This window comes from Ictidomys tridecemlineatus, chromosome 12 (assembly GCF_052094955.1).
Source record: "Ictidomys tridecemlineatus isolate mIctTri1 chromosome 12, mIctTri1.hap1, whole genome shotgun sequence".
Taxonomy (NCBI): domain Eukaryota; kingdom Metazoa; phylum Chordata; class Mammalia; order Rodentia; family Sciuridae; genus Ictidomys; species Ictidomys tridecemlineatus.
Window position 1 is genome coordinate 84,697,937 of NC_135488.1, and position 27,181 is coordinate 84,725,117.

General features: G+C 46.1%; 1 protein-coding gene across 3 annotated transcripts in view; it reads right to left on the bottom strand.

Moving 5' to 3' along the window:
* Positions 1–27,181, bottom strand: part of Prkce (protein kinase C epsilon) — a 476,126-nt gene that overhangs the window by 27,814 nt on the left and 421,131 nt on the right. For all 3 annotated transcript variants that reach the window (XM_005324505.4, XM_021725840.3, XM_021725839.2), the window contains exons 12-13: positions 10,146–10,284; positions 5,320–5,508 (exon numbers count right to left, since the gene is read on the bottom strand). In XM_005324505.4, the coding sequence (XP_005324562.2) occupies positions 5,320–5,508; positions 10,146–10,284 (328 nt within the window). The remainder of the gene's footprint in view (positions 1–5,319; positions 5,509–10,145; positions 10,285–27,181) is intronic.

Below are 27,181 nucleotides of genomic sequence, written 5' to 3' on the forward strand. Positions count from 1 at the left end.
AGCAACACTCTGCTGCTTAAACACTGAGATGTCCCCCCTCATGGAGTCTCTGTTCTTCGTGTGGCGTACATGGGCTTCTCATCTGCACCCTGCCAACCCTGATGGCCCTTTGCATCCTCTAACCTCTCCAGTCCTCAGGCATTTTCTACCAACCAGTCAAAATGCTGCCTTCTCTGGGAGCTTCCCCAGATTCTCTCCTTCTCTATCGATCCCTTGGGTCCCATATTTCAATTTACTTAAATTGTCATTCATCTAAATATATCTTTCCCTTGGCAACTTCTGGGATTTGGAAATCAGTCCCATCTGCCCAGCACCTGGCTTCATGTCTGCCTCCTACTGTGAGCTCAGTGAACTGTAATGAGTGAGTAGGAGGCTTCAGCCTGGGCCTCAGGTCACTGTGCTGAGGAAGAGAGACTGCAGGATGGCCTCTTACAGTTGCCCAGGCTGGGCACTGCATGACTCTATGAGGCAAAAGGCCTTCTCTAGAGTCCTACACCATTTTCACACCCGCAGCTGTCCTCAGAGACACAGCCCAGTAGCCAGAGTAACAGAAAACCTGGTCTGGCTCTAAAACCAAGTGACAATGTGAGGAAGTGGAGTGTTCCAAGGCGGAGGGAGTAGAAGAGTCTTCTTCACCTACTCAGCTCTTCCTGGCCCCTCTCCTGGGAGGGGAAGTGTGGAGGTTCAGGAGGACATAAATCCTAGGAAGCCTCCCCTGAGCCAGAGACTCTGCTCGCAGACACTAACCAGCTAACACAGCTGTGACCTCTAGGTTCTGAATCTCTCCCGGTCAAAGCTTCTCAACCTCAGTGCTCCTGACATTTCGTGCCAGACATTTCTTTGTAGCAGGAATTCTCCTGTGTGTCGTGCGCTGTTTAGCAGCAACTCTGGCCTTTGCCCTTCACGTGCCAGAAGCAGCCCCCTCACACCCCAAGTGAGTTGTGTCTGCTAAAAATCTCTCCAAGCACTGCTGACTATGGGCCTTGGGCACACACACATGGCCCCCCGTGGAGAACTGCTGCTCTGTCAGCCAGAAGGAGCAGCTTTGCCACTGGGCTGGGAGGAAGGCTCATGGGAAAATGGCTGAGCCGTGTCGGGGTTGGGGGGCGGGGTGGTGCCGCTTGGTGGGACATGGTGTCCTGGCTGCTGTGGGTGCTAGAGGCCCTTCCTCAGCCCATCAGCTGACCTGGAACCAGATGGGGCTCTGGAAACGAGAGCAGAAGAAAGCTCCCATCTCTTCCCCAAGAGGGCGAAGGCCCTCTGTGGTGGAGCCTCATGGCAGCTGCCCTCACACGGCAGCTCCACAGTGAAGGAACAGGCGTACTGAACGGAGACACATCTGTCAAGAGACACCGTTGAAGGAAAAAGGCAAGATCCCTCATTGGGAGGAAAACAAAATACATGCAACAGCTTTTGAAAGTCTGTCTAAAAAAGGTAAAGAAATAAGAATTGGTATCTGCATTTGCTTGCATATACCTAAGGAAATTCTGGAAGGGTCTATAAAAATCTAAAAACAGAGTCACTCACAGGTAGGTGATGGGCACAGGAATGATCCAGAGAACTTTCCCCGCATCCCACTTTATACATTTCCCTTTAAAAAACAAAAGCAAAATAAAACCTATTCCAAACAGCAAGCAAATAATGACACAAGCAAAGCCCTATGTATAAACTAGAGGAAAGAACAGAATTCATTTTGCAAAGTTGGATGGTGCAGTCCCCTAAGCCAGATTCCCTCTTGTGGGAGGTCATTCTGCCAAAGGCTCGTGAAGGGAGGTCAACATGGAAGAGGCTAGAGAGAAGTGAGGCTCCCAGAGCCCCCTGTGGGTACTAGCTGAGTGCTGGCCTGGCAGGTGCTCAGGACTTGCTGGTTAAAATCCCCTTCTCCTTCCTGCCGACATGTCAGTCTCCATTCTTCCCCAGGGGCTGGGATGGGTGATGGGGATGCTGCCGCAGGCTGGCTGGGCACGAATCACGAGCTACTGAAGCAGGAACAAACTTTATTTCTGAACTCCACCAACACACTCCACACAGGCTCCCCGGGAACTCTCCTGAACACCACCCACGTGGCTCCTCCAGGAACCACCAACCGGAAATCCCTCCTCCGGCACTTCCCCAACCAATGGGAACTCTTCGGGAATCCCCACGAGAACTCCAAAGTAGCAGGCCGAGGTGGACAGCAGGGATCTAATATACACAGCTTAACATAACCATTATCATCTCAATGGCTTGCTGGCGTCACCTCGTCACCTCTCAACCACTCCATTCTGGCAAAAATACCAAGCGTCATTCGGACTGGGCTATGGCTCTCAGCAGGATGCCATCACTTGAGGATGCAAGGGACATGCTCCTGGTCCTCCTGGAGCATGCAGAAGAGTAAAGGAGGCCGAGAGACACCAGTAATCACCCAAGAGAATCAATTAATTGTGATGAATGGCACAAGAGAAGCCCAGCCGGCTGCCAGCCTGTATCAGGGAGTGGCCCCTCTGAAGCAGGGAAGTTGGTGAAGGGTTCCTGAGGCAGCAACATGAAGAAGGAGACCCAAAGGAGGAGCAAGAAGTACCCAGGAAAAAGGAGGAGGTGGAGAACGGACAAAGAGTAGGCTGGCTGCAGGGGTGCAGAGCAGGAAAGCACATGCACTCGGGCCAATGTGCCAGAGCAGAGCCCCCGAGGGGGAATGGCAGGGTGGTAGCCAGGGTCCCGTGTGTGATCTTGCAGGCTTCATTGAAGATATGGGTCATGGCTGAATTTTAAATAGGGCATGAGGTCCGAGATGCTTGAAGACAGAGATGGCAAGAAGGTAGCAGGGGGCCCCATGAGGAGATCCTGCAGTTCCCCAAAGGACAGGTGGTGGCAGCTTGAGCTCAGGTGGTAGAGGTGGAGCACAGAGAAATGTAACCAGGATGAAACATTTTCAGAGGGAGAATGGCCTTGATCCAGAGGCTGTCAGAGGAAGAGAAGGTGACGTCAAGTAGGGAGCCCACATTTCCAGCTGTGCAGGCAGGAGGGTGGGGTGTCATTTATTGAGCCAGGGAGCTTGGAAGCACACAGATTTGAGGGGGTAATCATGAGCTTCCTCTGAGGTCGTACTGAATACGAGTGACCTCTGGACAGCTGGGTGGAGGTGTGGAGGAGGGCATTGAGAACACAGGCCTGCAAACTGCAAGTGGGTGTGGCTGGAACACAGCCCTGAGCTGTGGGCTTCATTGACGTTGCTGGTGCAGAGCACAGTGGGAGAAGGGGAGAGCACTGGGCTATGGGCGAGCCCAGGGACAGAGGAGAACCAGGGCTCCGTCCTGAAGAAAGAGCCATGCATAACTCAACGAGTTATAATCATTTAACATGGAGAGATTTTACATAAAAATCTGGATTTTAGTCAGGCAAGGTGGCGCATGCCTATAATCCCAGAAGCTCAGGAGGCTGAGGCAGGAGGATCACAAGTTCAAAGCCAGCCTCAGCAAAAGCGAGGTGCTAAGTAACTCAGCGAAACCCTGTCTCTAAATAAAATACAAAATAGGGCTGGGGATGTGGCTCAGTGGTCTAGTGCCCCTGAGTTCAATCCCTGGTAGCTTTCTAGCCTCCAATGCCACCAAAAAAAAAAAAAAAAAAAAAAAATCTGGATTTCAGGCTTTGAAAGCCAGCAGCCAGGGAATGGACACTGCTGAGATAGGTGAATGCTCCCCAACTTGGTCTGCTACCTACGTAAACCAGGTCAACTGCTCCATCACCTACTTGGTTGAACTTTGCAATCTGTGGCAAAAGCAAGAAGCAGAGCACTAAAAGCTGCTGCCTTCCATGTTTCAAAGAATCTCTGGCAGTGCCTGCAGTGTGCCTCAGGCCTCAGGTGCAGTCATGAAATGAAGTGGACAAAACTCCTGCCCTCACGGAGCTTACCTTCTCATGGAAGAAAAGTGCTAAACATAAAAATAAACACAATCCACAATTCATAGAGAATACTGGGAAGTGGAAAATGCTATCAGGAGTAAATGGAGCAGGAGGGAGGGCCCAGAGAAGAGGGCACAAGTTTTAATTTTTCAAGGGCTGGGGGAGGACAGAGGAGCCTCGTTGAGAAGTCGCTCTTGGGCCAACACTTGAGAACATCCACTGATGTGTCCCCACATGCAGGGGCAGCAGAGGAAGAGGAAGCAAAGGAGTGGAGAAGCTGCCCAAATGCCAGGGAGAACAGGGCCAAGTGCCAGAGCGCAAGGACAAAGAGGGCTTTAACACAGAGGAGCTCAGCTGCGTCAGTGAATGTGGCTGCGAGGCTCCAAGGCCAGGGGTCCCGGAGCCACAGGGAGCCACAGGAGGCCAAGGAGGAACAGGAGGTGAAGCCATGGAGGCAGGTGTGTGTGTGCCCCAGAAACCTGCTCAAGGATTTTACATCTGGTTAAACTTTTCACATGAATTAATTAATTAAGACAAGTGATACTGATTTCCCATCTATTATAGGGACTGATAAATTTCTTCATAAAATATGTGCAATTGAGTAAAGATTGGGTGTCATGAAAAGGACAAGGAAATCAAATGATGAAACACAAGGGTTTTCGAATATGGCAGGTTTGGTGGATGCCACCTGTTCAAGTGCTGTGCTTTGGAGCATCCTGATAGAAGAAAGAAGCCAGGACTGGAAATCGAGATTCCAGGGCTGTCACTCCCGCCCTGCTTCAACCAGCAAGGTGACCTTGGGCAAACTGGTTGCCATCCCTGCACTGAGGGAACTGGTACCAATGTCATTACATTGCAGAAATGACCATGTTGAGAAAGTACAGTGTTTTCACCCGTGAAGGGTCATTGGCAGGGCAGGGACAGGCTCCACTGTGTCTGAATACAGCACGGCTGCCCGGATCTTGAGTGGACATCATGTTTTCTGGTTGGCTACTTAGGCATAGTGATGCTGTCATGGACACCAGCTGGGCTGTCCTCCCTGCCCTTCACTCCCCTCTCTTCTGCAGAGGAGGCTTCAATGCAGACAGGCCTCTCTCTGGTGGCAGAGATGCAGAAGGACTTAGCCTGAGTATGAGGAGCAGAGGGGATGACCCAGGCTGGGCTGGATCTGTTCCCTCTGAGATGCTGGGGGACACAGAAGCACACAGTGCACCATCTCAGGAAACCCACACACACACGCTGTCCCTTTCCCACAAGCAGAGCCACTGTCCCAGGCCCCATTCTCTGCAGCAGTGTCTGAACCCTGCCTGAACTCCCCACGGAGGCTGTTTTAACTCATCTCTCATCCAGTGGTGAGAAGGGGTGTGTGTGGGGGTCTATGTGCATGTGTGGTGGGGGGCAAGGAGCCCCAGGGGCAGGTCAGGGGCAATGACTCACGGCTTTCAAGATGCTGACGGCCTCCTTGCTGAGCCAGACTGGGTACAGCACATCATCATGGAGGATGGACTCAAACAGGTCGTCCTCGTTGTCAGCCTCAAAGGGGGGCTGCCCAGCCATCATCTCATACATCAGCACTCCCAGGGCCCACCAGTCCACTGAGGGGCCATATTCCAACTCCTGCAGGATCTGTTCAGGAAACAGGCAACATTAGGGACCACCAAAGAATGTCCCCCACCCAATGCAACACCCGTGCCACCAATGCCCGTGGGGAGGTCTGCATCTCTGACTCACTCCCCCACAGTGTGGAGCCCTGTCGTGTTACCTGGGGATGGGGCGTCTAAAGCAGCAAGCTCCAAGAACTGAGCTGGGATGCACTTAGAGGCTGAGTGTCACCTCTCCAATAGTCTATCCTTCAGTGGGAACAAATGGCTGTTTCTTTGAGCTCCAGATGAAGTCCTTGATTTACATTCAGGGTTATGTTTTAAAAAATGCATATCTCAACACTAAAATCAGGGTCAGGAGAGCAAAGATGCAGACTGAGACAGACACAAGCAAGCTGTGAGTGGCTGATTCAGGTCTCTATCTCACACAGCCCCACAGCATGCTCAGTGCGCCCAGGGAAAGGTAACAGGGATCTCAGTCTGTCCCTAAATGGTGACAATGTTGGATTTACCTGGGCCCTGTGTTCCTGGGAAGGAAATTACAGAAAATAAGCCTTCCCATCTCCTTTGTCTCCTACCCACGAAGGACCCACTCTGCTCTACATAGACCCATCTCCATTATTCCTCATGATTCCCACGAGACTCATTGATTAACTCCTCATTTACTTGCCTCTAAAAATCCCCAGACCCTTTCCTTTTTTTTTTTTTTTTTTTTGAGACCAGCCTCATGAATGAATGTTCTCCTTGCTTCCATAGCCAGAGCCCAATTATCTTTTTGATTGTCTGGTACAACTTTGTCTTTGGCAATAGTTACTGGTCTTCCTGATGCTCTCTTGGTCTCTTCTCTCTCTTTTCCTCTGACCAAATGTACAGAGTCAAAATCACTTAGGTTAAGTGCATATATGACATGCTAAAACATTCTTCCAGAGCTATCCTAAATTGCTGGTGAGTAAATAGGAAGACTTGAATAAAAGCATCTAAAACACTCGTGCAGTTTAGGAATCTTCCCAATTAGGAATGAAAAAGAAGTAAGAAATGCAGCCAACTCAAAATTATTTGGGGCTAGTCATCTGCTTCGATAGTACCTGTGGTCTCACTGCCAAGGGATTAGTGCGTTGTATCTGTAAGGTCAGAGCTACAGGTCCCACCACCTGAGGAGCCATTGATTCCACTCTGTTCCAAAGTCAAAGTCAGCTCCTTCTCAACCTTGTGAGATCCAGCACCTCACCTGGTTCACTACAGCTTATTGGCACTACCAGTTTCTGTCCTTTGAGGTCATGGTTATGCCCTATTCTCCTCCATAAAGCGTTCCTAGATTTCCTCAGCACTTTCTCCTATCTCCCGAAGTCCCTGCCAGTTCCTAAGATATGCAAGTGCTTCAAACATGTTATTGCATTTTTAGCTGTTTCCAAGGTCAGCTGTCTCCCCAGGGCTTTCTAAAGCACCGGAGCAAGGGTTCTAGCATTCTTCTGAGCCCACCGTCATGACCAGCCCATTTTAGTGCTCAACAATATACAATACTGTGTGATGCATAATTTTTGAATCTATCACTGTGTGTGTCTTACTGGGTGTAACTTGTTAACTCCTGGGTTCGGGGGCTTTAGGTGATAAGGTGGCTCCACTCTAGCCTCAGGGAGGTGGGACAGCTGGGGTCTGTGCCTCTGCGGAGTGGTGACAAGACCTCCAGGTGGTTCCTGTGTGCTCAGACAAGATGGTGCTGTGAGACACAGAGTGATCCTATCCACCCTTCCCCAACCCATTCAGAGCCTTCTTGTTTTGAGTGGCATCTATTAAATGTCTTTCGTGCTTGGCTCTAATTACCTGCTTCTTAATCGCATGTCGGCAACGGAGCTGGTGAGAGGGCAAGGCTTTGTAAGCCATGGGAGGACCTGGCATGGCAGCCAATCCCTCGAGTAGGTCAGAGCTGGGGCAGGAGAGAGGGCAGGTGTTGGGCCTAATGACACTAGGTGTTGCCCAGGATGGGCGGCCACTTCCTGGGGAACAGGGCCAGGCATGGAGAAAGGAGAGGTGGGCCAGAGGAGCTAGCCAAGTGTTTGTGGTGGAAGAGAAGCTGTAGGCCGAGCTGAACCCTCAGAAGATGGCTCTGGTTTCAGGGTTGGACTCTCTTATTTGAATAGAGGCTGTGCCTTCAGAAGCACGCCCCTGCTTTAATCTCATTAGATTCTCAAAACACCCTGCTGAGATGGGCAGGGTCAGCATGAAGATTCTCATTTGAAAGACAGGAACCAAAGGCTCAGAAGTCTCAGGACTTAATTCATCAAGGGATCAAGGGCACATGGGGGCATTCTGGCATGTTTTTCTTGCCTCATTACGTAATCTAACAATGAAGATAATGAAGATAACCAGTAAGCCAGGGGTCACTATGGGCCAGGCACCATCCTAAGAACTTTGGAGGGATCATTTTATTTAATCTTTCCACTAGCCCTTGATAAAGACAGTGACCCCTTTCCTTATCAGCTGTACTCTGCCTGCCATAAGACCAGGGATGTCTGCCACTTCTGGTGTCACGGCGATCCTGTGCAGTGGGCATGCTGGACAGAGCAGGAAGGAAGAGTGGCAGCACCTCATTATAAACACACATCAGAGTCTCCTCCGTGGGGTGCTTTGGGCTGAATGGGTGTTCTGTCCATTGCAAAGTGAGGTTTGTCTTGGGTGGGGTCCTTAAATACTACACTGGAGTGTCAGTCCTTCCATTCTGACATGGACTCAGAGGAATTGGAACCAAGCATTGTCATAATAAAGGATAAATGAGGACAGGGCGCAGTGGCACACACCTGTAATCCCAGAGGCTCGGGAGGATGAGGTAGGAGGATGAGAGTTCAAAGCCAGCCTCAGCAGAAGCGAGGTACTAAGTAACTCAGTGAGACCCTGTCTCTAAATAAAATATAAAATAGGGCTGGGGATGTGGCTCAGAGGTTGAGTGCCCCCAAGCTCAATCCCTGGTACCAAAATAAATAAATAAATGAGGAAGATGGAAAAACCAGGTCCAAATGGAGTGTTTTCACTTCCATTTATCTCTTCTTGAAGGTTGAATTCCTAGTGTTACTGCCAAGCGAAAAGACTAGCAGAGAGACCAAAATTGTTACTGTTTGTTATAGTACCTGTGGTCTCACTGCCAAGGGATTAGGCTCATAAGAGAATTTACCTATTACACCTGTCTCACCTGTCTCACTTCTAGGCCCTCCCCAGGCCTCCCCAGCTGTGGTTGGCCTGTGAAGATCATCAGCTGTCCATCCCTTGTTATCTGTCTTCTGATCTGTACTGTGGTTGCCACTCTTCTTCCTGGGACAGGTCTGGTTAGGACCTTCCTCCAGAACAACCCTTAGTGGGTCCCCAGTTCCTACAGAATCAAGCCATATCCCTAGGCCCTTTAGCTAACTTTGTTCATTATTACGAGTGCTAAGGAACCTCTGCTCGTGCTACACTATTTAACTTTCCTTAAAAAGACTAAAGTGTTTTTATTCCTTAGCCTTGGCTCATGTTGAAATGTCACAAGTTCCCATTCATTCATTCAACCAACCATTACTGAGAACCTGATTTGTGTGCTGGATCCTGGGAGTACCCAGATTGGAAACACATACTCTGCCTTGAAAGGATTCAGAACTTCTACCCCGACTCTGCTTCTTTTCTGATCCTCTTGTTTGCAGGGATGTTCTCCCACCCCTACAGCCACAGGAAATCATTATTCTTTACAATTCAGTTCATCCTTCAGGTGCTCCAAAGAAGCCCTCCCAAGTCCCCGAGGATACCATCTTGTTTTATATACTGACTTATTCTGCTTAATTACCTGTTGACTTATCTGTCACTCCCTCTAAACCAAAAGTTTCCTTAGAAGAAGGAGATTTTTTACCCCAATTCAGTCCTATTTTACCCCAACGCTGCTTGTATCTAGCAAGTACTCATGAAAATGAAATCCGAATGTCTAATATCTCTCTGTGCAATGCTTAATGAGATTGGTGCTTCCTTCCCATCTTACATGTCTCAGAGCTATCAAGATCATTTTGATTAAGTGTCATGATAGGCCTAGCTTAAATCTGAATCATCCACAAACACTATGTTTCTCTTGGGTTAGGCAAGATTGGAAGGATTCAAAGCAAACAAGCCCTTCCCGATGAGCAAAACACCCAAACAACATACAAGGTGACCCACTGGTGATGCTAAAAATGAATATCTCTGATCTCTGCTTATACTTTGCTCTTCTTGCTCCACCCTGCCTTCCCACTAGGTGGATCTGACACTGAGGGGAAATGGTGGGTGATTCCTGGTTTCAATGTCGGCAAGTTACAGCTGATAAAGCAAATGGCTGCCTTTTTCTATGGTGCGTTTTATTGTGCTTATTAAGAAGTGAAAACGATGATGAAAGTCAACAATTTGTCTTAGTCCTACTTTTATTGGTGACCGGGGACTAGGATGGGGAGTGATGCTCATTGAGACCCTGCCCAGATACAGGCCTGTCACTTAGCTGACCCATCCTCCTCCAGTCACCACATCTTTATTGAGATCAGTGAACCCTTAACCTTCCCCCCAACTCCCTCCTGGAACCATCCTGGTAGTGCTAGGAGAAGGCATTACGAGATGACCCCAGTGCATGATGACCCCTGCCTTACCAGGAGGAGGTGGCCGTTTGCATACAGGTCTTACCTCCGGAGCTATGTAATCGGGAGTCCCACAGAACGTGGTGGTTGTCACGCCGTTCAGAATCCCTTCCTTGCACATCCCAAAGTCGGCCAGTTTGCAGTGACCTTCTGCATCTAGAAGAATGTTGTCCAGTTTCAAATCCCTGTAAGACAGGCCAAGGCTGCATGGTTAATGTCTCATTCACCCTGATAGGGTCTTCTTGAGTTGAAGAGATGTGCACATCCTAGGGAAATTTTCAGAAGAAAAAGTCCTGACAGGGGTGATGTGCCCCAAATCAATCTCAGTCCAGGGGTCTCTCATGTTGGTCGACTGTGGACAGTGCTGCCAGTCTCCTCAGCATGAAGAAGGAGCTTCCACAACCCCAGAAACATATCAAGACCACTGCAGCTTAACAGATTAAAGTTAGTAGCTATTTACCAAAGACCTGCCATGCATTGAAATTCATATTATTGAGACCTTCCTTTGAGAGAAAGGGGCAGCTTGTCCTCCATCTGTCATGAGTTAATCAGCAGAGGGACACATGGTGACATTAGTATACATATTAACATCACCCAAGAATCAGGTACTTTTTTTTTTTTGTACCAGGGATTGAACCCAGAGCCACTCTACCTCTTATTTTGAGACAGTGTCTCACTAAATTGTTGAGGGTCTCAGCACTAAGTTGCTGAAGCTGGTCTTGGACTTAAGATCCTCCTGCTTCAGCATCCCAAATCTCTGGAATTACAGGTGTGCATCCCTGAGGTGCTAGTTTTTCAGGGCATGAAGTATGTGAGCTGCTGGATTTCAGAGGTGAGAGCACAGATGGCTGGTGCAGGCAGTGAGGGCTTCTAGAGAGCAGTGGCTCAAGTTTGGATAGAGGCTTGGTTTGGATAGACCATGAGGACAGAAGGTGGAAGGGAGAGGAGGTAGATGCAAAATGTGCTAAAGAGACCACAGAATTGGGTCTGAATGGTGAGGAAAGACAGGTATGTTGGGACCAACCTCAGAGAGCCTCAGATGCCAGGAAGAGGGGTCTGAAATCCATGCCCACAGCAACAGTCGCCCTACCTAGGGGAGCGCCATGTGTGCACAGCATCAGCCTTCCAGGGGTGGTAGGCTGAGGGGAGGAACTGGTTGCAATCACCTAGGCTTAGAGGCTGTGGATAGTTCTGTACAGAAGGTGAGGGCCACGGGGGGGGGCATGCCAGCCTCAGCCAGTATGGCTCCCCTCTGCTCTGTTTTACATTTTGTGGTTCTATGGAAGAACTAATATGAAACCTGGGGTTCTAAGTAAAAATTTATCTACCACCCAAGCCTGGAAACCCCAGGCTTCGGCTTGTAGAAGAATCCAGACTGTCCAGATGGACATTCCCACCCTAGGCCTCCTTCAGCAGCCACTCTGAGCTGGAAGGGGGTCTTGCAAAGAACACCCATTCCCCTGCATGCAGAGAGCAGGAAGGGCCATGCTCATGACCTGCTGGCATTTGAACTTGAACTCCAGCCACTGCCAGGGACCCAGGCCTGAGTGCAGAGGTGGGGCAGGAAGCGCTTTAGGACCTGCCTGCCTTGCTTCCATGACCCTGTTTCCGCTTACAGCTGGGACTCTGGGAAAGAGGAGAGCACATAAAATGTGCTGCTCTAAGCAAATGCTTGTGAACTACAGAAAGAACAGTGAGCCCAACCAAGCCGAGCCGCTGAGGCCAGTCTCCTTGACCCCTGCCCTGGCAGTGTGAGTGGTTAAGGCTCACCTCTGGCTGGGGGTAAGAAAGCAGGGACAAATGCTGGGCTGGGATCCAGGTGCCCTGGGGTTTTTCACTAATGATGGCATGGCCCTGTAGAGTCACCTGGCTGGGCCATCCCCTGTCAAATCAAAATAACACACTCTGTTTGTGGGCTTGTTTGATGGACTAATGGGATAAACAGTGTGAAAGATGAAGGTATTTAATATCACCACATGCATTTCCTACAGGGGAATCTGAGTTCGAGGGAGTCCTGCCTGGCCACTTGCAAATGTTCCACCGCCAGCCAGCAGGCTCTTTGGGCTCTGCTAAGTCAAGTTCCCCCTCTGTGCTCTAATATCCAGAATTGCCTTTCCAAGGCCCGTATGGATGTGAGACGATCATAATGGCAATGCTTATAGAAGTCACAAGAATAATGCTTCTACATGTATGGAAAGCAGCTCGTGATTGACATCCATGCCCTGAAGACCCCTGTGAGTTAGGAAGTGCACGCTCTGCTACTACTTTATCCTTGCACAAATAAATAAATGGGAGAGGGAAGAAGGCAAGTGGGTTTTGAACGTTCCCAGGAACCTCCTGCTCTGAAAGCTGGCATCTTAGCGCCTCTTGCCTCAACCTGGGCGGACTTCTTCCAGCACTGGCCACAACTCCTAACTTGATAAAATGCCCTGGGTGCCAGCCCTCAAAACGCTCTCTTTTAAAGTATTTGTCATGTCACGGGAAGGATCTGTTCTGATTTTTGTATATATGGGATAGATTAGAATGTACCAAGGTGGTCTGAACCCAAGACAGTTCTAGCTCAGGTTTCTGCATGAGCCCCCCTGGCCCTCAGACACAGCCCTCCCCCCTGCTCAGGTTCCTAATCTATTCAGGGAAAAAGGGAAGGTGGGTGTCCCATTTCTCCCCACCTCCTTTTTGCCCCCCCTTTGCTTCCTATCCTCACTTCTCCTTGGGGAAGAAGCTGGCTCAGCTACTAGCCCAGAATGACCACCTGACAGCCCAGTATGACCACCTGGTCTAGCATGTTCTGCAGGTAGCTGTGCCTGCACTGTGCCCCAGGGAGGCTCCAGCCCAACACACTTCTTCCTGCTCTTCTGCTGCCAGTGCCTAAAATCCCACCTCTTGTCACTTTCCTCCCATTCCCTCTCTGCTCTCTGAATTTCCTCAAAACTCTAACCCCCTACACACAAATACCACGTATGCAAGAGTTACTTACTGACTTCTATTTCTTTTTTTGTGTATGAAAGAAAAAGCTAGGGAAGCTCAAAAGATCCCTGGGCACCAGACAGGATGTTATTCAAATTTTGTTCCTGTATGGGGTCTTGAGTCTCATTAAAAAGAAGAGGGTAGCTGGGCAAGATGGCGCACGTCTGTAATCCCAGCAGCTCAGGAGGCTGAGGCAGGAGGATCCCAAGTTCAAAGCCAGCCTCAGCAACTTAGTACGGCTCTAAGCAACTCAGTGAGACCCTGTCTCTAAATAAAATACAAAAAAGGGAGGCAGGATGGGGATGTGGCTCAGTGGTTAAGTACCCCTGGGTTCAATCCCTGGTAACCCCCCACAAAAAAAGAGGGATCATTCCTCTGGGACCTTCCCTCAAGGGGGTAGGGGACAAAGGTTGCTAGACTGCTGGAAGGAGGTGGTGCCAGGACCCTGTGGCAGCTATTGTTTTCCTCCATTCTCGCCAGCATGGCTGCTCACCAGCATGGCTGCTCCACGTCCTATTCCTGCACCAGGAGTCTCTCAGCAGCCGGTGTTTAGTGCTGCCTCTTTGATAAGCTTCCCTAGGGATGAGGGTTGGGAGCAGTGGTTCCCCAGCCTTTCCTACTCCTATTCTGAGGTCCAGCTTCACAGCAGGGTGGGTGGTCTTTCCTTCCTACAAGTTCCCAGGCACTCAGGACCCAGCCAGGCACATAGTAGGTACTGGGGAAACTGGACAGCTTTGCAGAGACAACTGCCTAGATATTAGTCCCTGTCTACTCAGTCCTCAAATACAAGGGCACTTTCGAGGCATGAGACATTAAGGAGTAGGTTCATTTTTTTTTTAATAGAAGGAATACAATAAAATCTAGCAACATCTCTTCCTTCTATACAAACCAGTGTGACCTTTACTTATTTGATTTATCTAATAATAGTTTCATTCAGGCTGGGGTTATAGCTCAGTGGTGGAGCACTTGCCTAGCAAAGGTGAGGCACTGGGTTTGATCCTCAGCACATATAATATATTAAAAAATCGTCTCATTCAAATTTTGTTTTTCAATAGGTCAGACATTATTATGTTTAAAAAATATGAAAGTATCAAAGGGCAGATGGTAATAATTCTCCCTCTTTCATCCATTCCTTTTTGTTTTTATTCTATCTGTTCCTTACAGGCAATTGTTTTTTATTCATTCCTGTGTATCTTCTCAGTCAAACTTTATACATAAATAAGAAAATATGAAGATACATTCATTTCCCCATTTTTAATAAATTAGGTGCTGACTGCATGTAGCCTTCGGGGGCCCTTATCTTTTTTTGCTTGATCTGTATTGGAGAGCTTTCTATCTTGGCACATAGATAGAACCTCCTAATTCTTTAGTTTATACTATATAATATTTCACTATTTTTATTGGGGAATATTTAGGGTATTTCTAAAATGCCATTACAGTGTTACTGTGAATAACCTCCTGTGTATGATATGTATGATATTTTTGCATGTTTGCCTGTGTACCAAGGAATCATACACATTTCTTAGAAAAGAAATTTCTGAATTAGATACTGCAAGAATGTGAATGTCCTTGAATGTTGCCCAACCACTCTCCTTTGGGCTGAAAAATGTATACTCCCATGAGCAATATGTGAGAGGGCTTGCTTCTCCACATTCTTGCCAACATGGTATGTTGTCCGGTTTAGGCAGTATGTCAGGTAAAAACCGTATCTCAGTATACCCTTAAGTTTCTCTGTAAGTTTCAGCATTTTTTCGTACCTTTAAAAGAAAAGAGTATTTTTTTTTTCTTGTGACTTATCTGTGCTAACTTTTTCTTTTTGGTGTTTGTTTTTATTGATTTCTAGGAGCTCTTTCTCTTTTAGGAAACAAACTTTGTACAGGATAAGAGTTACAAACACTTTTTCTAGTTTATTGTTTGGCTTTTGACATGGCTTACAGTGGTTTGGGTGATATTATTTATTTTTATGTAACTGAATGGATGCTTTATGGTTCTTGGATTGTATGTCTTAATTTGAAAGGTTTCACCCATTTTAAAGCTTTAAAAGCATTCTCTCAAGGTTACTTCAAGGTTACTTTTGCTTTCATTTTATAAGCATAAGTTTTTAATGCTTTTGGAATCTGTTCTGATAAGAGGTGTGAAGTATACATCCAACTTTACTTGTTTCCAGCTATCTGGAAACAATCCCAGATGTTGAATAGCTCATCTTATCCTCACTGATGGAAATCGCACCTTTATTAAGTCCTCATGTCAAATCCTCTTGTGCACTTGTGTTTTTTCCTGTATCTTTTATTCTATTACATTGCTCTACACTACACTTTAATTATCACAGGATTATGATGTTTTAACACCTAGCAGAACTTGTCCCCTTCTTCTTTTTCAAATTTCTTGGCTATTCTTACTTGTTTATTTTTCCATATGAACTTTAGAATCATTTGTCTAGTTAAAAAGAAATCCTGGTACTGTTTTTATTGGGAACACATCTAAAGTTATAAATTAACTCAGGGAGAATTGATATTTTCGTGATGTCGAGTTTTCTTATCCAATAATATTGTTTATCTTTCCATTTGCCCAAGTCTTAACTGTGTCCTTTAGTAGCATTTTAAAATTCTCTGGTATAGATCTTGTGCATTTCTTATTACATTTTATGGCAGATTGTTGGTTGTCCCAATATCCATTCTCACCTCCTTCGTTAGTAAGAGAATGTTGAAGTTTTTCTCCTTTTTCCCCCCTTTTAAGTCATGCATGTAGCCATGCAGCTATAAACTAAAGTGAAAAGCCTCCCTTGGAGCTGGGTGTGGTTATGTGACTAAGTTCCCACCAATCAAACATATGGCAGTCTCCTTAAAAGGAAGGGCCCTCTTGCTCTTTCCTTCCTCTCTCTTGTGTCCGGAATGAGGCTATGTATAATGCCTGGTCTTAGTAGCTACTTCAGCCATAGTAAAGATCAAGTCCAAGGAATGATCCTATTACTTTTACACGAAAAAGAAAAAATCTTGTATCTTATTGAAAGCACTGTTGTTTGGAGTTTATATGTTAATTCTACCTAAACCTACTTCTAAATAATCCAAGCTATTATTTTATATTTTAAATCTCTATCATAAATGGGGTTATTCCTTTAATTAGAGCTTTTTTCTGGTCACATATGTATATGCTAGCTATTGATTTCTTTTTATCATTCTTTTGACTTGCCACTTACTGAATTCTCTTTATTTTTGCAAAGTAATTTTCCAACTGCTTCTTCTGAATTTTTCAGATTATCCGCAGTGATCATTGCCTCTCTTTGTTTTCAGTGTTTGTATTTCTGATGCATTTCTCTTCTCTGATTGTATTGACCAGCATCTCAAAAAACAACATTAAATAATAATTATAGGTGATAGTGAGCATTTTTAGTAGTCCCTAAGTTAGGACCATTTCCCCTGAGACAGAAGGCCTTAATCATAGTTGCTTGTCCCCTGGATTGACAGCAACCTTACTGTACTCTCCACTAGACTAAGACTTGAAAGAAGTTCCGTGGAAACACTTCCTCCCCAGCTGCCAGAGGGCCACATGGGCTGTGGGCAAGAGGCTAACAGCAGACTCTTCAGCATCCCTCTGATCCTGGGTTTCTCAACCTTGGCACACTGGGGCCAGACTGACATTTGGGACTAGATACTTCTTTGCTGTGGGGCTGTCCTACACTCTGCAGGATCTTAGTAGCGTTCATGGCCTCTGAGTTAGTTGTTATTAATACTGACCTCTTGTTGCATTGAGACTTTGCCAAACAGCCCTTGCGTGTCTCTGGTTGACAACTACCATTCTGACCTAAGTCTTAAGCAGTGATCAAGGTTCCAAGATGGCTTGACCCAGATTATTAAGCCAAATAGAGATTTGGAAGCAATGTTTTGACTAAAAGGAAAGGGTTCCTTTGCCTGGAGTGTTTTCCACCATTTTATCCCTGGGAGTCAGGAATCCTGACTAGACCAACCTGGCCAACATGTGGTCAACATCATTAACTCAACTTTAAAAACATGTGAGAAAACTGAGGCTCAGAACAGGCGCCTTGCCTGAGGTCACATGGTTGGGAAGAGGCAGCACTGGGCTGCCCCAAGTGACTGTTACTGCTGTGTGTGTGTGTGTGTGTGTGTGTGTGTGAGAGAGAGAGAGAGAGAGAGAGAGAGAGAGAGAGAGAGAGAGAGAGAGAGACATTGCCTTTTAGCTAAAATGTAAGATGCATGAGTTGGAAATCTCTATGTGATGTTTGGGCCCAAATTCCTCTGGGCTGGGAAAAGAAGACTGTGGTGAGAAGGGAGCCACAGAGGCCGAGAGATCACGGCCACTGACAAGGATGGATTGATTTAGAGGCAGGATGGCAGAACCCAGGCTCCCCTGGGGCAGGAGTGCAGACCTCTTCCAGAAAACCAAAAGACGTCAAGAAAGGAAACTCCCTCAACAGTGTACTTAAAAAAATTCTATAAAACCTATCTGAGGAAGGGAAAACAAATCTAGCAGTTCGTTTCAGGGGAAAAACACACACACAAAAAAAACCCTTGACTTCTAAGACCAACTAGACTTGCTACTTTATTGGGGTGGGAAAGGGGAAAAGGTCTGTGGGTAAAAGCAAGGGTCCCTAAAATGAGTTTGCTGTGAGGGAAGGAAAAAAGGACCTAATACTGAGAGAGAACTGGTGTGTAAGGCAACCTCGTGGACACGTATGATAGGTTAGACAGTGTTTTTAACAAAAGTATGCTATATGGGGCGGGGAAGGGGTGCTGAGCACTGAACCCAGGGCTTCATGAATGCCAACGCATGCTCCACCCACTGAGCTACATTCCCAGAAGTATGTGGAGTTTTTTGGGGGGAGGGGCGGGTTTTTTTCGGGGGGGGGGCAGTTACCGAGTTGAACTCCGGGACACTAGACCACTGAGCCACATCCCCAGCCCTATTTTGTATTTTATTCAGAGGCAAGGGTCTTGCTGAGTTGCTTAGCACCTGGCTTTTGCTGAGGCTGGCTTTGAACTGGTGATCTTCCTGCCTCAGCCTCCTGAGCCACTGGGATTCAAGGTGTGTGCCACCACGCCCAGTGAAGTATGCTTTCAATATGACAAGAAACCAACTGTGGAGCTCTACAGCAATGTGTTTAGAATAATTTGAAATACACACCTTAGCTTCTAACACTTGCCCCCAAGGTATGGCGCTGTGTGTATCAAATCTGTGACAGTGGTATATACACAAGAAGTGGTCAGTCCTTCATGTTGTAATCTAGATGCAGAGTGGGACCACCAACTTCTCTCTTTCCCTTGTTCAGGTAGGAAGTGAGGCCATTCTGAACGGGAATCTGCTCTTCCTAGCTGGTTAATGGTGGGTTGGTCCAACATACCTATGAGACTGAGTTTCCTTATTTGCTAAATGGGGATTATATTGCCAGGATGGAACAACTTAACCTGTGTGAAAGCTCTAGTACAGTGCTTGGGATATGTAGTTACTTCAGAAATTCTGCCTTCTCCAGGGGTCTCTCAAAATCATTTCTTAAAACATGGATCCCTTGCCAGGAAAAGTTACTAAATCCCTAATGACTCTTCATTTTTGAAAAATATGTAGTATCTCCTATTTGGTATGAGCCACCAAGATAGATGAGAGAGAGAGAGAGAGAGAGAGAGAGAGAGAGAGAGAGAGAGAGAAAGAGAGAGACACACTAGACTTTCAGTCTAGCTATAAGAAAATTATAGGACCCCCACCCCCGCCCCATGCATGCATGAGAACACGAAGCTCCCCAGGAAGAAACCAAAGGTGAGGGTCGGGGGTAGAGTAGGGGTGGGAATGGAACCACTCAGCTGTTAATAACCAGGATGGATGTGACAGCTTCCAGACATTTAATAATCTTCTTAGGACTGGGATCTCGGCCCTGGGAGTGGCTACCACATGCTATCAACTGGGGATCTCCAGGGGTGGGGGTGGGCAGTGAATAAGCCCACATTAGTGAAGTGAGCCAGGACCTGAACTTCAGATGTTGGATGGAGCCCTTTTTGCCTCACTGGGCAGCTCAGCTGTCACTTCCTTTCTGAACACAGCCTTTCCCATTTGGGCCACTGTATCTTCCAAATGCGATGGTAGATACCCCTCCAGAGTAAGGGCCAGAAAACTTTTCCTTCAGTAAACCACACAGCATTTTAGCAGAGGGTTGGCACATGAGGCTCTTAACCTATCAGGCAAAAAAAAAAAAAAAAAAAAGGAAAAAAAATCTTTTTGCATGATTCAAAAATTCATCATGAAAGATGAGATTCATATGTGCCTGAATCCTTTAACTAGAACCTGAATTTTTAATGTTTTAGCCCCTGTGGCACATTAGTTCCACAAAGCTCAGGCCTGAGAGCCATGCACATGAGAGCAAATTCCTTCAGTTACTTGAAGATAAGAGATCAGAAAATTACTCAGGGATGCCAAGTATTTGGGTTGCCAGAGCACAGGCCCTTCCTTGAGGGAGGTTATAAAGAAACTCGGCTTATTTTTGGACAAATAGTAGAGACTTTGTGAATGAGAGTGGCTAGTCAGATGGGAATGGGGATGTTTTTGACAAATGAAACCAGACACCTTCATATTCAACAATCAATACCTTCCAAAGAAATGTATAGTCAGATTCCCTTCAATGTTGTGGCAATGATAAATGCAACCCTCCAGTATTCTCTGTAGCATTCCCTGTGGCAGGAACCTTCCCTGGCTCCCAGGAAAGCTGAATCTCTCAAAAACCTCCCTAGACCAACCAAGAAGCAAGCAAGGTCCATCTATTGCCTCTCCAATGAAAGCAAAGGCACAACTGGAACAGTGGCACACGCCTGTAATCCCAGAGACTGGGGAGGCTGAGGCAGGAGGATCATAGTTTGAAGCCAACCTTAGCAACTTATCAGTGAGCCCTAGGCAACTTAGTGAAACCCTGTCTCAAAGTCAAACATAAAACGGAGATGTAGCTTAGTGGCAAAGTGTCCCTAGGTTTTATCACCAGTACCATGGGGGAAAAAAAAAGTGCAAAAGCACAATTTGTTTCAAAGCCCAAGGTAAAGGTTTTTAAAATTCTCTACTACAGTGCTGAGTCAATGGCAGTATTTCATATGGGCCAGTCTGCAGGGAAACCTTTCCCCAAGTGTTTTCATGGGGGAAACTCAATCATTTAGGAGTAAAATAATAAATACCTTTATAAAAAATTTCCCCCAATCCTTTTTACGCCAGGTTCAGTGTTATCTCATTTAATTCAACAAACACTCTGTGAATCTAGTAGATGATGATGATGATCATTTTTAGAGATGAAGGTGATGTGTTCTTCAGGCTGGCCCTAAACTGCTAGGCTCAAGTGATCCTCCTGCCTCAAGTGATCCTCCCGCCTCATCTTTCCAAGTAGCTGGAAGTATAGGCAGGTACCACTGGGCCCTTCTGATAGGATAAATATTATCCCCATTTCCTAGGTAAGGATAAAAGATCTGAGGGGTTGTTTAACTGGTCCTAGACACACAGGTGGTGAATAGTTTTTTTTTTTTTTTAAAGAGTTAGAGAGATTGAGAAAGAGGGAGAGAGAGAGAGAGAACTTTAATATTAATTTTTCAGTTTTCGGCGGACACAACATCTCTGTTGGTATGTGGTGCTGAGGATCGAACCCGGGCTGCACGCATGCCAGGTGAGCGCGCTACCACTTGAGCCACATCCCCAGCTCACAGGTGGTGAATAGTGACAGTGAGTCCTTCCTAACAACACTTCCATATTCTTAGCCACTTTACTATGTTGCCTGAGGAGGAAAAAAAAATATATTACATCCACACTCTGCCCTTTTGTGGGACAGAGAGTATAGTTGTTGTTGTTAAGATGGTAGCTGTTCCTGACTCGTGTGGCAATATGCTTATAAGATGTAACTGATAACCTAGACAAGGCTATTTTCACCAGATGGCCCCTTATCTGGAGAAAGCAGACATTCAGCCATTACACCAACAGCTGGGAACCTGAGGTGTCAAACAGCAACCTAGTTTACAGCCAAAATAAATAGCCTGGGGCTGTACCTTGGCATTACAACTTGGAATCACTGCAGAGTAACTTATCTGATTGTATGATTATCCAATTTATTTTTTAAAACCATAGTAAGACAAGCACTTTCTTATCCTTAATAGGCCTGGATAAATTCCTGACTCCCACCAATGGGAGATAGGCATTGATCTGTGGCTCTTAGGATCATTATGACACCCATATCTAGTCTCCCACCCTCTTTAAGCCATTGGTCAACTTACTCATCAGAATAGCAGCTCAGAATATAGACTGGAGTCAAGAACAAAAGTGACCCCAAGCAAGCTGCTTTCCTGAGCATTATTGTCCTCAAAGTAAGATAAGAATGGATGAGTTAATCCCCAAGGACCCTTCCAGTCTATGACCCTGGGAAGTGCAGGAAGTTGGAGCCCATGAAGCTTGGACCTGCAATCCTAGCTAGTGAACACCAAATGTTTTCTTTTCACCTTGGAGCAAACTTTTGCCAGCAGGCCTTTTAATACAAAATGTAAATCAGACGGTGCTCTCTCTTCCTTGTATTCTTCAATGGCGTCCCAGGAACCTGGTTTCTAGTGTGGAGTGAAGGAACTTTTACAGTCTCCATGAACATGGCCCTCTAGCCTCGTTTTTCACCCTGTCCCCCTTACAGTCCCAACTAGGGGCTGGCAGGTCTTTAGCTGGTCCCTATCTCCTACCCTGATGTCCTACGATTGGCCCTACTATGTGTCTGTCTTAAATGATGGACGACGCCACAAGGAGAGGGCCTCTGATTGCCATAGTGGCCAGTGTAGTCCAGCATCTCAGGACTGTTTGGTCAAGTGGATGAAGGCATAAGTGAGTAGAGAGGAGAATTCTCAGATCCAGGCCCTGGCAGGCACACATTTCCAGAAAACATATAGAAAAGTTCAAACCTGATTATTAAAAGGATTACACTGAAGTCAAAACCATCAGAGACAGCTGAATCTGGCTTACTCTCGCATCCTCCCATCCATTCACCCCTTCATATTCAGGAAGAGCCCCAAGCAACTGTGAGTCCTCTGCGAACCCTGCAGCCCCTTCCCGGCGGGCAGTGTGAAGCTGAAATTCCTTAATTCTGCCTCAGGGACTGGCCCATCTCCCTGCCATTTTGGGCCACTTTCCTCTTCTCTCCAGCCACCTGGGTCCCTGGAAGCTCCTCAGGCTCACCAAATGCTTTCCTGCCTGAGACCTTTGCCACAGCACTGTTCTCTCCCCCTAGAGAACAGAATCCTTATTGTTCCGGTCTCGGCTGGACCCTTAAAGATGCCTCTCTTGATCCCTCTATCTAAAGAGTCCAACCCACCCCCAATCCTTACTTGAATCTCAGCCACAGCACCTTGGTCACTTCCTTCACAGCACAGCTCACATCTTGTAATTGCTTTGCTTGCTAATCTCTTGAAGTATGACTGGTTTACCTCGCATGAACTCCATGAGAACAGGGACTGCATCTTTGTGTTTATAACTCGGTCCCCAGAGCCCTGCAAAGTGCCTGGTACTCAGTGTTCATTGAACGCTGGAATGGAATAATGGGCAGATCCTGTAATAAGTCTGTTTTAGTGACAGTCTAGTTAATTATAACAACTAACAACATCCCTTACCGACTTGGCCTTCCGTGTAATGATTCCACAGTATTCACTGAGTTTCTACTCTGAGCCTGTTCTTGCCAGGCCTTGAAGATACTGAGAAAAAAGACATAATTCCTGTCCTTAAGGAGGGGCCTAGGGTCTGGAGGGAGACATGGACAGAGGCCAGGGCACTGGGGATGAGGGACTCTACAGGAGAGGGAAAAAACAGGACACCATCACTAGCCTTAGAAGGCACAGCTACTGGCCTCGCCTTGTTTGGGCCCAGCGATACGCAGTTCTTAGTGTAGCCACCACTGTCATCACAGCAAGCGCCACTATAGTGGAAGGACCAAGAGTAACCTTCCTGGAGGCGTGCCTGGAGCGTGGTGGAAGTGGTCTTCAGAACCTGAGGCAGGGCCTGCAATTCCCAGACAGGAAAATCCAAAAAGCTCTTTGGTCAGGAGAAGAAGCTGCCAAAATTTTTAGTTAGTGTACATCTTCCATGTTCAGCCACGCAAGGAGCCACGTGCTCGGAGATGGGCCAGCCCTTTGCAGGTCACCCCGGCCCCCAAAAAGAGTGGAAGAAACGCAAATGGAATTCCCCACAAGTTGAGGGGGATGTAGGGGAAGCACGTCTTCCTGCAAACAGAGGGTCACCCGAGTTACTTGGAGGATATCAGAGGCCTACTGCAGGGCCAGGGGGCTGAAAGAAGGACTGACCTCTGAAGGGACAGAAAACAGATTTTATTATTCTTAAAAAAGAAATCTCACATTTGTATTTGTTTAATTTGGCCAGGGGAGGTATTTGCTTTCAGACCGCGCGGTGCATTTCAGCTGACCAGAAGTGTGTGTGTGTGTGTGCGTGTGAGGGCATGCGTCTATGCCAGCGAGGAAGGGGGCAGGTCTGTGCTCATGCCCACACATGGTCTTATAGGCTCAGATCTGTGGATTAAAAGATGAGGAGGATGCACGAGGATGAGGCAGGTTGAGAAGAATCCCTCATCTTCATCAGGGAGGACACAATCTGCTGGAGTTTGTGAAATAAAGACATCCTCCATTGATCCCTTTGGTGAATACTGATGGAGCACCTACTGTGTACCAGAGAGGCCAGGTTTTGTGGTGTAGGGAACGGTGGACCAGTAGTTCAGACTGCACATGCTCAGACTGAGGTGCCTCCGAGACATCCTATTGAATGTTCTGACCAGGTGGTTCCATGTGGAGGTTTGGGCTAGAGAGAGTATGAGTGAGATCTTCTAAGAAGAGGGTGTGTAGCGTGAGAAGAGAAGAGGGCTAGAACAGACTGGTGAGCAAATGCAATACTGAATGGCTAGGACTTGTGATGTAGCAGCCAGAGAGCCAAGTCAGGAGACAGTGGTGTCCGGAGGCCCAGGAAGAGGGAGAATCTCAAGCAAAGGGTACAGTCAGCCAGCGACAGGGCTCTACAACTCGGTAATTCAGAGCTCTTTATAATTAGCTGAGGTCCCAGGAGATAGTTATTTTTCCTTATTTATAGTTATTGGTGTTTTCTTTCTATGCTTTGATACTCCAACTTAGAAATAATAACGGGGCTGGGGGTGAAGCTCAGTGTGTGGCAAAGTGCTTGCCTAGTGTGCGCAAGGTCCTGGGTTTGATTCCCAGCACCATAAATAAAAAGCAAAAACCAAAGACCTATAACTTGGACATACTAACAATAAGTAGTAGCAGTAGCTGTATTTTTTGAGAAAAAAATTTTCAAGCCAATAGAGGTATCAGGTACCAGGGTCAGCCCCAGTGAATAGCTTCAGTAACGAAAAGAGCCTTAAACCTCAAACTTGCCATGGGAAAAAAGGAGGGGATTTCCAGAATTTGACTCAGGGAAAACAAGAAAAAAAAGCAATAACCCTGAAAATGTGACCCTGGGAGACATGACCTTGGGCAAAGCAGCAGCAGTCCCCATGCAGGAAGAAGCTCAATCCACAGAAGTTGCTTATTCTCCACGAACTCTAGCCTTAAAGTCTAGAAGGATCTGGCAGCTTTTCTTCCACTGATGCCCATCCCAGGCTGTCTCTGAGGAGTTGGTTGGTCAGTGCATGGTGCTCTGACCCGCCAGCAGTTCAGCATTCCTGGGCTGTCTGTCCTCTCCACTCCCAGGCCCAGTGCCTTCTGGTTCCCTGGCCAGCAATGCCTACCAGACTATTCCATTGGAGGGGGAATCTGTACTCTGGATATTTCTTTACTTACTTATTAAAATTCGTCCTTCCCTGTACTATGTGTCCTTCCCAACTATTTGCAACGGAGATAAATTGGCAAGCAGTGATTAAAATGTACCTCCTCCAGGGGACCTACATGGATTGATCAGAAGACTAGAGCGTTGGTAAATGATTTAGGCCAGACATGGCTCCAACGCCACTTCCCAGGACCTTGCAGGAGGGGGCCTGGCATGGCCTCCTGAGGATCCTTAGGGTCACTGCTTAGCTTCATCCTGAGTCAACTGCTTTCTTTTTTCCTTTTTTTAATCCTACAACCTTCTTGCAACAGTATTTGGATTGATGTCATTTGGTTGAGGCTGCTGTTCACTTCCTGGCTTTCCTGGCAACCACCAACTGAGAGATCCTCACACTCGCGCAGGTGGTTTGGCCATAGATGTAGGTGAGCTATGAGTGAGTTATGTTCAATGGAGGGAGGTACTTCAAAAAGGCTGACCCATCTCTGCTCCAGGAAAGAGTGACACCCAGTTTTTAAACAAAGTCAACCTACAGTTCAGGTCATGGAAGTACACTGAGGACATGGGGTACACACACAGATAGCAGAAGGCCCTCACATTTAGCTCTTATGGTTTTACTAATCTTGAGAATCCCCAAAGGTCAAGTAGCAATTTCTACCTATGTGGAATGCACATTTTAATTTGATTTTTAATGAAGATGTTGTATTAGGTAAGTCAGTTGGCCAGCCAATGAGCCAAACCAAGTAGAGATACGCGACAAGGTTTCTCAGCCAGAAAGCAAGAGCTTAGACAATTTGCTGGTTGTTCCAATCTATGACAAATAAGTCCTCCAACTATTCTATTCTGAAATAAAAAAAATCATGGCAAGTGTCAAGTCCAAAACTGAAACTTTACTGCAAACTAGGAAGGTGGTTACACAGGCTGTGAGGGTGTGCCAGGAAATATAACCCTCAATCCTCACATATCTACATCACTACAGGTATTAATCACACCATATACCTTATTTCATATATTTATTACATGAAATTCATAGGCATCCATTGGTTTGGACTGAGCTCCTCTTGCACCAGGCCCAACAGACCAAACCAAAATGGAGTTACTCATGCTGAAGATCCAAACCACCAGGCTGAAACCAAGTTATTTATTTGACCTTCCCAGAAATCAGATAAGATAAATAGCCAAATCCCCAAACAAGCCAATTTTAGTTGATAAGAAAGTCTATTCCAATTTAACCTTTACAAAAAAGTATCCTGAAGTCACCTGATGGTAACCAGGTTTTTCTTATTTTTCTTTTTCTTTCCCCACTTTTCCTTACAAGACCCACTATTCTGCTACTATGGGAGCTCTCATTCTATTTTGTAGAGTGGAGGCTGCTCCAATTCATGAATCTTAATTAAAAGTACATATATAATAATGTAGAGTGAAGTGTGTGTGTGACATACAGTATGATTAATAGCACATAAAGATGCGGAGAGGAGAGAAATGTTGAGAGTTAGCCTTTTTATATATTCTGCAAGAAGGCAGGTATGTGCTGTGAGAGTAGGCCTAGGTAATAAGTAACTCTCAAGCTCTCTTACTCTGTCCCATCTATTAATCATATAAACAGTCTACTTAATGATAGGGACATGTTCTGAGAACTGTGTCATTAGGTGATTTTGTTGTAGTGTGAACATCATACTTACATCACAACTTACACAGACTACCTTTCCAGATGATGCAATCTAATGGGACCACCACTGTTCAGACAGCCTGTTGTTAAATAAAACTTCTTTATGCAGGACTGTACTTAATTATTTGTACAATAAGGTAAATACAAAAAGTACATATACAATAAAGCATACCTTATGATTAATGCATGCTATATGTAGATAGATGTTGGAAGTTATATGTTCTCATATATATACAACAAATAATATATAATAAAGTATATATGCAATACAGTATATAGTATGATTAATATATGAAAAGATTATTCTGTATGATTATATGTCATTTAATTTCATGTAACAAAAGTACATATAGTGTACATACTACATAAAATAAAAGTTAATTATAAGTGACGTATTAGATCATACTTTGTGTTGTTGGTCTTTTCCCAATTTTGCAATTTCTTCTTACCAACCTAATGCTTTATGCTAATCGAGATGAAAACAAAACAAAACAAAAAAACAATTACTCTTAAAAGCTTAAGAGTATACAAAGGCAAAATCTGCCATCTTATCAGGCTTAAGAAAAAAAAAATCACTATTTTCATGTGCTGACAGTCCCTAATGGAGGTTAATTAAACAAATGCTAATTTTCTAATCTGTTGATGACTGGCAAATAGTGTAT